We start from the raw sequence: 13418 nt of genomic DNA, 5'->3' as shown, positions 1-13418 counted from the left end.
CGCAACACAACAAATTGTTCTCGCTTCAGACAAAGTGAGTTGTGAACAAAGATACTTATGTATACTACCAAATTTCGACTCCATATAATCAATAGCTTAACAACCGTCTAATTCAAAATCTCAACACTGTAGCATATACCTCCTGCCTATTGAATACAATTATTTCACACACTGAAATATTTTGTACGCGTTTTGAATTGGAGAACATGGGAACCGACTTTGGTTTCTGATTATGACTTGATGTGACCCTAGGCCCTGGATTCCTGAGCAGAAGGTATGTGTAAAAACAAAGAGATTACGAAGTGCTAATTCCCTTTTTTTTTTAAGTCCTGGTGGCATTGACACTCCTTTCTTACTTGCTATATTTTTTTGGTGTTTATATATAATAGATAATTACCAGCTTATTGTCGAACCCGTTAGATTTTGGGCAATAATTGTTACGTGGTTGCTTCTTAATTAAAGTTTATCATGTCATGTAGATGGATTTGTGAAAGATGCAGCGGGTCGTTCTTCAGATCGTCTACATGGGATTCCCATCTACATGTATGTTCATGGTTTCATGGAGTACTTCAGCTCATAGCAGCCACATACGATCCTGCAAGATTTGCATTTTTTTGTCCTTGCAAGATTTTCATTAAATGTATCGCCAAGGCGCGTCCGTGAGAACTCTAGAAACATCTTCGTCAGACTCGTTTTGGCGCGTGCAGTTCCCGAGCGAATCCAATGAATTTTGACCGTTCTCTTAAAAAAAAGGAACTTTGACCGTTGGATCAAGCGTTGGAGAACTGATGTGCCAACGGCCAATAATTATGATCGTGGTAACGGATTTTCAACGTGATGATGAATTGATGTGACATTTGGCCGTACTAGTACGGTCTCATATTTTTGTATTACTTAGTACTTGGACTGTGGCCAAATTCGAAATCTCATTCCAGCGGCAAAACTTCCCGCCCGAAAAATACAAATATTTCACACGCTTCTAACTTCCCATTCTACCCTCGTAAAGATGACAACAATGTCCATGTATAAGTCGGTTGGTGGGGGGTCTACCCGTCATTTTTTTTCGATCACCACCTCCCTAGCTCCGGAAACCCCCCGAAAAAAATTCATTTCCCTCACTCTCTCCTCTGAGACCACCCACCGGAACTTCCCAAGTCCCTCTCTCTCCCACCTCCACACGGCCACCGCACCGGAACATCCCCGCCGGACTTCCCTGGCCTACCCGAGGCCTCGCGATCCTCGTCATCCGGCTGTCTGCCGGAGCCGCTTCATCGACGCCGTCATCAACCGGACCGGATCATCCTCGCCGAACCTCGAAACCATATACTCATCCAGCAGTCTACCGCAGTCGTTTCAGCTGCGGTATCGTCCACCCCACCGGAGCCGCTTCGCCGGATCCGTCGTCCACCGCATCGGATCTAGCTCACCGACACCACTGTGCATTAACCGGATCTGCTTCACCGGCGCCGTGCATGATCTAAACTCTTCTACTGTCGCTTTTCTATTGCTTGCCTGCAAGTTCTTGTTTAATCTTGGGGGAACCTGTTTGTGCTAACGACGCGACGTTACGTTTTTGCAGATGAGATGAGTAACCATGAAGTGTAATGGCCGTCTCTCCAACCCCAAGTAGCACATGTAGCGTACTTCATCACCGGATCTATCAACCCCGTGAAGATCTGCGTGACTCCCACAGAGTGCTTCTCCTAATGTAAGTCCCTTGTTTTAGTGCCATGTTCGGGTTCGGATGCTTGTTTGTCTGAAGCTCTTTTAGTTCATTCCTAGCTATGACCGTAACACCTTGCTATTTTCTACTTCATTGCTAACTTTAAGCGATTGAACATTTTGGTTTGCATTCCCTGCTCTGTAGATGTAGCCATCATAACTTCTATCTTGCTCAGTCGTTGTTACAAAAATTATAGGTATTATAGTAACATCCTGCTATTATTTAGTTCATGGCCAATTTTAAGTAATTGCACATGTTGGTTCGCATTCCCTGCTCTATAGCTTTTGGCATCATAACTTCTATATTTGGTTTACATTCCCTGCTCTGTAGATCTAGCCATCATAACTTTATCTTGCTCAGTAGTTGTTACAAAAATTATGGCCTGCTACTATGTTGTTTGTGCCAATTTTTTACTCCATGAACATGTTGGCTTGCATTCCCTGTACTACGAGGTGATGCCATTGTTTTGTATCTAGTTCATTGTAAGCTAACAAAGTAAGGACTTAGTTTGGCATGCTATCACTCTGCTATCTAGCCTGTAGTACAAATATACTTGTCATACTACTAGATAATAATTTTGCGTGCCATCTTGTTCTTCAAAAGCTGCATTATTGACTTGTTTCTCGACTTGGCATGACGCTCACATATGGAAAGCTGAACATATTGGTTTGCATTCCCTCTTATACAAGTTCACAGTGATCCCACTATATTCGTATCTGGTCCATCCTAAGCTCCAAAGATTAACTATCCTCTATGTGTTGCTCATTACAAGTTTATATCCCGAAACATCTTGATTTGCATCCCCTTCACTATAAGTTCGGGAGTATTATTTAGTTCACGGCCAAAATGAAGTAATTGCACTTGGCACATGTTTGTTCACATTCCCTCCTCATTACCTTGTGCCATCGTACCTTCTATTTTTGGTTTACATTCCCGTCTCTGTAGATGTAGCCATCATAACTTCATCTTGCTCAGTCGTGGTTACAAAATTTATAGCCTGCTACTATGTTGTTCATGCCAATTTTGTACTCCCCGAACATGTTGGTTTGCATGGGACTCGATGATGTAAGTCTCATTTCATTCTAACATGCTCGTTATATTGGTCGTTGGTATGCGGCATGCACTCTTTGTTTGCTTATTGTGCGCATTACAATGATCTTGTTATAACGACGAAATGATGAGTTCCAAATTCTTTGGCAAACAATATTGTAGTGTCTTTGCCTTTCCATTATTGCTGTCTTAACTTGTAATGTCTTTGTTTCAGATATAGGTGCTGCATGGACAACTTAAAAGATTTGCCGGATCCCTTCATTGTATTGCTAGGTTTAATTACCATTCAATTTCTCTGGGTTCTGTAATATTTTTTCAATGCCTTGCAGCTGATGTAATATTTAGTTAGTTTTATAGTTCTTTCGCGCATTTTTTCTTTGGTGCTTGTGGTAAGTGAGGCTATCCGACAGAAATCAATGCTGCGTAAATATTCTCAGTAGCTAAATCACGAATTCCCATCCCTTAAACGGCCCAATTAAGCGAAATCACATATGTGCCGGCCCGCAAAAACCTAACGCGGCAATAAAGCCGGCATATAAACAGCAACTAAACGGGCTGGCCCACTTACTTATTGGGCCAGCCCACTTGATTTACTGTGGACCCCACACTTTTATTGGGCCGGCCCACTTGCTTTAAGGTGGACCCCACCCAGTACTGGGCTGGCCCACTAACTAGTTGGGCCAGCCCAATTGCTTTTGTGATGGCCCCCACATACTAAGCGGGCCGGCCCTTTAAGACGAAAGTGGGACCCACCTGTGTTTTTGGCCCGGCCCACTAGCGTGTTGGGCCGGCCCACTTGCTATATGGTGGACCCCACATACTAAATTGGCCGGCCCTTTAATAGGAAAGTGGGACCCACCTGTGTTTTTGGCCCGACCCACTAGCGTGTTGGGCCGGCCCACTTGCTATACGGTGGACCCCACATATTAAATGGGCCGGCCCTTTAACGAGAAAGTGGGACCCGCCGATGTTTTGGCCCGCCCACTATCTTGTTGGGCCGGCCCACTTGCTATATGGTGGACCCCACATACTAAATGGGCCAGCCTTTAAGTGGAAAGTGGGACCCACTTTTTTTTGGCCCGGCCCACTATCTTGTTGGGCCGGCCCACTTGCTATATGGTGGACCCCACATACTAAATGGGCTGGCCCTTTAACAGGAAAGTGGGACCCACCGGTGCTTTTGGCCCGGCCCACTGGCTTGTTGGGCCAGCCCATTTGATCAAATGTGGACCCCACGTACTAAATGGGCCAGCCCGATAGCAGGAAAGTGGGACCCACATGCTAATTGGGCCGGCCCAATAACTTCTTGGGCCGGCCCAGTTGCCTTAATGTGGACCCCACTTTGTAAATGGGCCGGCCCGATACTGTGAAAGTGGGTCCCACATGTCTTGTGGGCCGGCCCTTTTGCTGTTGACCGGTCAAACGAGTGCATTCGGCCGCCCACATGCTTAGTGGGCGGCCCATTAAAGTTTTGACCACCAACTTTAGAGGTTAGGCCCGGCCCACGTAACTAATGGACCAGCCCGACTATATAGTTGACCGGTCAAACTAAGTCAGCTGGCCCGCCCGCAAACTTAATGGGCGGCCCGCTTAAGATGTGGCAGCCTCGTGTGGGCCTACCATCTACCACGGGGTTTCAGCCAGGTTAACGCCGTTAATCGCCGATTAATCTGGCGTCTGCCACGTGTCAGTTTGCATGACGTCAGCAGTCAACGGGCTCCCGGAAACACTTGGGCAACGGTCCGATTTTCCATGGCGGAAGGGCGCCCAAGCGCGACGGACCGAAAAAATCGTCGTAGGACTTTGCCTGACGCAGTTTCGACAACAGAACCCATATCGTCGGGTTAGGCCCATAGGCGACGAAAAATGCCCCTTAGTTGACGATTTTGGGACGTTGTCTATCAGAACTTTTCTTGTAGTGAAGGAGCGGGAGTCTTCTCGAAGATAGATTTAAGGTCAGGATACCATCAAATCAAGATCAAGAAGGAGGATGTACCAAAAACAGCGTTCGTATCAAGGTATGGACACCATGAATATTTGGTCGTACCATTTGGACTAACAAATGCACCAGCAATTTTCATGAATTTGATGAACAAGATATTCATGAAGTACTTGGACAAGTTTGTGATCGTGTTCATAGATGATATTCTAATCTATTCCAAAGATAAAGAAGAACATGCCAAGCATTTGAAGATAGTTCTGCAAACTTTGAGAGAACATCAGCTATATGCGAAGTTTAGCAAGTGCAAATTTTGGTTAGATAGTGTTGAATTTCTTGGACATGTCATAACCAAAGAAGGCATAGCGGTGAATCCAAGCAAGGTTCAGTCCGTATTGGAATGGAAATCACCTAAAAATGCTAAGGAGATACGAGGATTTCTTGGTATGGCAGGCTATTATCGGAGATTCATAGAGGGATTTTCGAAGATTGCAGGACCAATGACCAAGTTACTCAAGAAAAATACTCCATTTGAGTGGACTGATGAGTGTGAAGCCAGCTTCCAAACACTCAAAGATAAGTTAACCACAACACCGGTGTTAACAGTTCCTGAACCAGGAAAGGATTACACGGCGTATTGTGATGCTTCCAAGAATGGACTTGGATGTGCTCTTATGCAAGATCGGAAGGTGATAGCTTATGGATCAAGACAGTTGAAACCACATGAACACAACTACCCAGTACATGATCTAGAGTTAGCGGCAGTTGTGTATGCTCTGAAGAGTTGGAGACAATTTCTATATGGATCCAAGTGTGAGTTATACACCGATCACAAAAGTTTGAAATATTTCTTCACCCAGAAGGAATTAAACATGAGGCAGAAGAGATGGTTAGAGTTGATTAAGGATTACGACCTTAAGATCAACTATACACCAGGTAAGGCTAATGTAGTAGCAGATGCCCTAAGTAGGAAGAGTACGGAGAATCAACCTACGGAATGGGAGATTCCAAAGGAACTTCGGAAAGAGCTAGAGGAGGCTCAGATTTTGTTTATTCAAGGTGATGATAAGGGAAGTATAGCAACCATGAGGATTATGGATGAGATGTATTCAGATTTGAAATATGAGATTATCCGAAAGCAAGCGGATGATTTGTTCATACAAGAGGAAATCAAGAGGATTGGAGAAGGAAGACCATCGGAATTCCATCTAGGGGATTTTGATTCATTATACTTCCAGAAAAGGATCTGTGTACCGGATGATCCAGAAGTGAAGTCAATCATATTAAAGGAAGCACATGAAACCCCTTATTCAATACATCCGGGAAGTACTAAGATGTATATGGATTTGAAGGAGATGTTCTGGTGGAACAACATGAAAAGAGAAATAGCACAATATGTCTCGGAATGTCATACATGTCAACGAGTGAAGGCAGAACATCAGAGTCCTGCGGGATTACTCAAACCACTAGAGATACCGGAATGGAAATGGGATGAAATCGGAATGGATTTTGTTACTGGTTTACCAATGACTAGTAAGAAGAAGGATATGATATGGGTAATAGTGGACAGACTTACCAAGAGTGCTCATTTCATAGCCGTAAACACAAAGGATACTGCAGAGAAGCTTGTGGATATATATGTGAAGGAGATTGTGAGTAAGCATGGAGTACCCAAGAAGATAGTCTCAGATAGAGGTTCAATTTTCACATCAGCATTTTGGAAACAACTACAAGAAGCTTTGGGATCCAAGTTGGATTTCAGTACAGCATATCATCCACAAACCGGTGGACAAACCGAAAGAACCAATCAGATACTTGAGGACATGCTTAGAGCTTGTGCTCTGAACTTTGGAGGCTCATGGGAGGACCATTTACCTTTAGCGGAATTCTCATATAACAATAGTTATCAGAGTAGCATCCAGATGGCACCGTACGAAGCATTGTACAGAAGAAAGTGTCGATCACCAATTTGTTGGTTCGAAACCGGAGAAAACAAGGAGTTTACACCGGACTACATCAAGGAGAGACAAGAAGTTATCGAGGTGATCCGGGATAGACTCAAAATAGCTCAGAGTCGTCAGAAGAGTTACACCGACTTAAAGAGAAGAGATTGGGAACCGAAAGTGGGAGACATGGTTTATTTAAAGGTTAGCCCAATGAAAGGACTTAAGAGGTTCGGAGTGAAAGGAAAGTTAAGTCCTCGATATATAGGACCATTTAAGATACTCAGTCAGAATCGAGGAACAGCTTTTGAGTTGGAGTTACCAGCACAACTAAGTCAAGTTCATAATGTGTTTCATGTTTCACAACTCAGAAAATGTTTGAAGGCACCGGATGATCCCATTACATATGAAGAAATAGAATTGCAATCTGACCTAACTTATGTGGAAAGACCGGAAAAGATCTTAGAAGTACAGTGGAAGAAGTTAAGAAACAGAGCAATCAAATACTGCAAAGTTCAATGGCAACATCATCCTGAGCGAGAAGCAACGTGGGAGACGGAAGAAGAATTAAGGAAGTCTTACCCCGAGATGTTCAGGTACCAATCTTAACTTCGGGACGAAGTTTATGTTAAGGGGGAGAGGTCAGAATAACCCGTAACATAGGAACAACGAAGGGTAGATTTAGAAATGGGATGTGCATTTCATCGCAAAACGGGGGAAATTTTCGCGCCTTATTGCAACTAAACCTAAGAGGGATCGAGGTTCTCTCTCATTTTGCACTTAGGGTTAGGCAATGTGAGTTAGGGAAATTTCGACATGATCTCTTTTGTATCTTGTTACTTTGGGGAATGATTGCATTTGATAAGTGTTAAACATTTAACTATAAACATCACACAATATAAACAATGAATTTAGAATTCAAACACAAGATATAAATTCAAATCACTTTGAATTTCAAAGTGAATATCAAATACAATATTTAATCAAGAATATAAACATTACATCATACAAAAGCTCATAAACCAAAACTTGAGCTTTATTGATATACAACACAAATACAAAGTCTTTACAATATTCTTGATAAAAGAATTGAGACATAATGATCAGAATAAAAGAAAAGGAAAATTACAAGTTTATTCTAAACTAAACCTAGACTAAGTGTCTTGAGGATGATCTTCTGGCCATAGCATAATTCAAACCTGCAAAACAAAACAAAGAACATATACTAGACATGATGTAAGTATTAGCAAAGTTCAGTTTGGACAATTAGCAAAAATCACAGGAAATTCAGTTTGGACAGTGCAAACTGTCACAGCACACTTGTGCTTGTCCAAATTCCTGGACAGCACAAGATAGACATAGGCAGACCAACACTGAGCAAGCCACATTGGGCTCAAGTTTCACCATATGAAGGCTGTTGCTAGGCAAGCAACAACAAGGCAATGCAAGGGGTGAGTCATAAAGTAACCAAGCTTGTGTGTCATGGCCAGGGAAGAAGTAGAGACCATATAAATAGCACACAAACCCTAGAACCATGACAGTCGACCAGAAATGCAAATCACCAGGTAAGGGTGAAGCAAGAACCAGCACCAGTTCATCCAGTTCATACTCAAGAACAGAAACCAACACAACCACTTAGCCACCAGGAATCATGGTGACCTGAGAAGCTCAACCAGAAACTGGAGGTGAAGGGCTGTGCACAAAAACCCCAAGTCTGCATCAACCAAATATTTCACACTAGGAGCTGGAACAAGGTATACCAAGTTCCTGGACAGATCCAATGGATCTGATCCATCATATATGCATGATATAAGCATGGGATTGAGCAGATGCTCAAGTGGGTAGATCATCACTTGGTTTTCACCAAGGATTACTGCCAGTCAAAAAGCTACTAAAAATAGAAAAGCATCTAGGTACAGATCTTGTACACAGAAACTAGCACACATGCACAAATGCACACAATAGCCAGATCAGATGCACATATAGCACCAGTAGATGAATTGCAAGGATTAGCAGCTAAATAAGACTACACAGTAAATCCTAAGCTATGAACCATCAGTAAACCCTAGATTTCATCAGGCAAGCATATTGGCATTCATATCAAGTATGATTCCCAAATATGCAAGCAAAGGTTGAGTAGCCACAAGATCCAACTAAATAGGTGAGCAACCAATCAATAGCAAGGCTACTGAGGTCACATCACACTTAGCACCAATTAAAAGAAGGCCAAATATAGCACATCATTATCCAGGAATGGATTCAGATTCAATTGCTTGCTACACAATCATGAATAGTCAAATCATTTGCAAGCAAAGTCATTTAAATCATTACTGCATAAGCAGTTCATCATAATTTAATTAATTCAAGCATGAATTTATCACAGATCCATGCTTAATACTGACAGCAACATAATATAAGGCAACACAGTTTAATCACTACATCATAGCCACTGGAGCAAGTCCAGGTAGCTTGGATGAGCAACAGCACAAGTAAGCAACAACATAGTGATGCTTGAGCATCAACATCACAAGGAAATTGAATCACTTAGCCACAGAATTAATCAGTAAGCCATCACTGACAATTAATTGATCAAATGGATCAATTAAATCAAGCCAAGCTACACAGGGAAGTTAGCCAACAAGCAAAGAATGATCCAATGGATCACTAGCTTGCATAGGAAGCACAGAAGCATATCACAGGCACCACTGGCACACACACAAGTGTCACTGATGCATCACAAGTACACCTAGACAAGCAAGCATGATATACCAGTAAGCACAAGCAAGCCATAATCAAGCATAGCATGGCATAGCAAGCTTTTGAGCAAGCACAGTAGAGCATGGCAAGTACAGGGCATGCTAGGAACAGCAAGGTAAGCAAGCACAGCATGAATAGCAAGCAAAGCAACATTGGTCAGTACCGATCGGTAATTTGGCCATGAGCTTGCAGTAGATAGAAGCATAGGAAGATTGAGCAGTTATGGCATAGCTCTGCGTGATCACAGGACCACCAGAGAGCAACAGAGCATGAGGAGGAAGAAGAACAGTGGCAATGGAGGCGCACAGAAGAGAAGGAGGAGGTGAAGTACTTACTTGCGCACGAGCGAAGCTAGGGCATGGCGAGGCAAAGCTCGCGCGGCCCTAACAGCTGCAAGTCCAGGGTAGGCGCCGACGTTACGCCGGCGAACCCAACACCACCGTAGCGAGCACCTGAGGCGACGGCACGAGTACTGCGAGCAGCACCCGCGCCAGGTCAACCCCAGGAGCGCACCCATCGTCGGCGAGGACGAGAGCTCGCCGGAGTTGGTCGAGGCGATTCTCCGCGAGATCCAGAACGGAGGCGATTCGCCAGGAGAGGAAGAGAAGGGCAAAACCACGCGGACAGATCGATAGATCTGCACGCGGTGGTTTTGGTTTGGTAGGTGACTACGGCGGGGGAGCACGGAGCTGGCCGGAGCGAGGCGGCGACCATGGCGACGACACCATCGCCACGGCGTCGCAGGAGATTAGGGTTAGAGGTGAACGAGAGAGAAAGGGCCGAGTGAGTGAGAGAGAGGTGGGCCGTTCGGCGCCACCGACCCAAAACTGAATAGCCTTAGTGGGCTGTCCCATGGGCTTATGTTATTGGGCTGGCCCAATAGGGGCCAGAGGGTTATTTTGGTCTTTTGACAATTAATAAAAGGCCAGAATTTTACCAATTTTTAATAAATCAAATACAACTCTAAAAATCCATTAAAAATTGGATTAATGAATGAAAAATAAATCTTAACAAGAATAAAATATGAAATGGAATTTATGAAACAAATTCAAAATTATGAATTTTAAGAATTTAAATAATAACTTGGAATTTTAAACTATTATTTCCTTGTATTTAAAATTCAAGGAAAAATCTCAAATAAGTTCAAATACTTATTTTCAAACATTTCAAAATGAAATTCTACTATTCCAAGTCATTTCTATTGGAAAAGGGTATTTTTCCAAGAAGAATACTATATTCCTTTTTATTCCAAAAACTATAGAGGTAACTCTATAATTTCAAATTATTTTTGGAATGATTAAGGGAATCATCAAGTAAAATAGTTTTACTTTGAATTGTTGTACTTTGTGTGAATTAAAATGATTATACTTTTAAATCAATTGCAAGTTACTGTCAAAGACATAAATTTTAAACGCAACCCTAATTTGATATAACTCAGAGGGGTAAAGGGATCCAACATAAAATAATACATCCATGATTGCATTATTTGGATTTTATAACATTGTCCTTACCGGACAATGATGCTTCTTACAGAACCCGAGGTCCAGGTTCCATCAACTGCATTGAACTGCACTATCTCGCAGTCCACAGGCAAGTTCACCCTTGCTCATGTCAACTTGAGTATTTTCTACTACTTTAATGCAAAGCTATATACTTATCATTCCTGCATCGCAAATGAAATGTTACTTTCCAACTATGAATATGACTATGTGGCTGGCAATGGAACCATGATATGTGTTGATATGGTGGAGGTTCCATTGCAATGGGTTATATCACCCTAGGATTAATCACCAATGCCGTCCAGTGATTCCAGCGCCGTACAAATCGCGTTGACCATGAGATCTATAATGGCTCTGGGGAAGCCAGCCGTATCTTTTCCCTTCTGCACGCCAACGGATTGGTAGAGCCGGTGGGGTGTTGGAGGCACTTCCGCAATAGGTTGGGATATCCTTTTAAATCCCCATCCATTAGTGATGATAAGCTCTACCATCTATGAAGGATTGTCCGGAGTACACCGTGAGTAAAGCCGTATTATCGGGAGAAGTCTACTGAGGGTGTAAGGTTGGACAAAAGGGTGGGTTTGCAGTCGCGGAGAAGGCGGCGTGGGCTTGGATCTTTATACCTGGCCTCACACCAAAGGAAGTGTGAACGGGGGCAAGTCCCTGCGGATGGCAAAAAGGGTGAGATCTCTTATGGGATAATCTACGGACCAGATGACACGGAGGTGGAGGAGTAGTGACAGACCCTAGCATCATAGAGCCGAGGAACGTAGAACTTACCTAAATAAGTTGTTGAGCTCTCTTTATATTTGTTATAAGTTGTAATCGTATTTAAGTAGTACCTTATGATGTTCTCATAGGACCTGTGAGAATATCAACTTGTAAAACAATGTTTGTAATAATGTATGGAGTGTTATGACCTGCAATGTTTCTGTTGTACCACTCTGAGGGATATGGCAATTTGTGAAGAAGTCCCTTCACAAAGATCATATCAACGACTTGTATACTACAACATGCAGTGGTATGCTGGGTCACCGCAGCTTTTTGGTAACCTAAATTTGCGACGGAGTAGTCTCGAGCGGCCGGCCTCTAGCCCATAGCGCAAGAAAGAAAATATCAGGCACGTGAGGGACCGCGTCGCAAATGGTTGACAGCTAAAGCGGCACTCCTTCATTTCCTCCAATTCCCCCTGTCCAGCGCGTCTCACCGCCGACCACACCCCAAACCCTAGCCCTACCGCCGCCGCCGCCGCCGCCGCCATGGCCGACCCGCGGATGTTCCCACCGGGATCAAACGCCGAGGACGACCATGTCCCCGGCCGCCGGAAGTACAACCCCTACCAGGATCTCAACGTCCCCCACAACTACAAGAACCTCTACGATCTGCCCACGTCGCCGGAGTTCCTCTTCCAGGAGGAGTCCGCGGTGCAGCGCCGCTCCTGGGGCGAGAACCTCACTTACTACACGGGCATCGGGTACCTCTCGGGCGCCGTGGGCGGCGCCGCCCTCGGCCTCCGCCAGGCCGCCGCCGGCGCGGAGCCCGGGGACACCGCCAAGATCCGCGCCAACCGCTTGCTCAACGCCTGCGGCAGCTCCGGCCGCCGCTACGGCAACAGGGTCGGGGTCATCGGGCTCATGTACGCCGGGATGGAGAGCGGCATGGTCGAGGTGCGCGACCGCGACGACTGGATCAACAGCGTCGTCGCCGGGCTCGGCACCGGTGCGCTCTTCCGCGCTGCTAACGGGCCGCGATCCGCCGCCGTCGCGGGCGCCGTCGGCGGGGTCCTCGCTGCAGCCGCCTTGGCTGGCAAGCAGCTCGCCAAGCGATATGTACCGGCAATATGACCACATCTCCGTATCTCTTCCTGTTCGCTCAGATCCAGTGATCAGATCCAGTGATCAGATCAATCCTTCGCCAAGAATGAATCCTTGTTCGTCTGTAATTCTCAGGGTTAGCTGCTCCACTTGAGAGTTGAGAATGCATAATATCTATCCTATGTTAGTCACATCGGAATGGGAATTCTTTTGACCTGTGTTGCAATGTAACATCATGTTGGATGCAAGAATAATATACGTTTTTTTTGGATGTTGCTGAACAAAAAGAGTTTATCCGAGAGTTTGCAGCATTTGTATTGTAGATTGATGAGAACATGGGTGCACTGTGGATTACTAGGTTTTCATGAATGCTCATGTCTCATGTGTTCATTTGTATCTCTTTGATGTGGCTTTGTGAATCAAAAAAAATCTGAAGTTCCTCTTGAGTTTGATGTTGTGATTGTGGCGATGATCCTGTTGTGTGCTTCCGTGTTCTTTTGCAACTCCTGTTGATACAAGCTATAAGATCATTTGGAATATATGGAGTTTGGCTGATCATTTTCAATATCTGGCACTCCGTTTGACCCTAACCCTAAGATCACGATGCTTTGCAGATGCAAATTTCTGTATCTGTGTTATCATTTCTGGTTGTTTATAGCTCTGCTTCTGCCAATTTAGGAATACGATGAAAAT

At 44.3% G+C, this 13418-nt stretch overlaps 1 protein-coding gene across 1 annotated transcript; it reads left to right on the top strand.

Annotated features, from left to right (window-relative positions):
- Positions 1-12047: 12047 nt before the first annotated feature.
- Positions 12048-13171, top strand: LOC127306501 (mitochondrial import inner membrane translocase subunit TIM23-1-like). The gene has a single exon (XM_051337144.2). The coding sequence runs from the start codon at positions 12171-12173 to the stop codon at positions 12753-12755; it is 585 nt and encodes a 194-aa protein (XP_051193104.1). The 5' UTR covers positions 12048-12170; the 3' UTR covers positions 12756-13171.
- The last annotated feature ends 247 nt before the right edge of the window (positions 13172-13418 follow it).

The sequence above is a fragment of the Lolium perenne genome, chromosome 1 (assembly GCF_019359855.2).
Source record: "Lolium perenne isolate Kyuss_39 chromosome 1, Kyuss_2.0, whole genome shotgun sequence".
Taxonomy (NCBI): Eukaryota; Viridiplantae; Streptophyta; class Magnoliopsida; order Poales; family Poaceae; genus Lolium; species Lolium perenne.
Note: the sequence above shows the minus strand (reverse complement) of the source record. Positions and strands in the feature narration are given on the sequence as shown.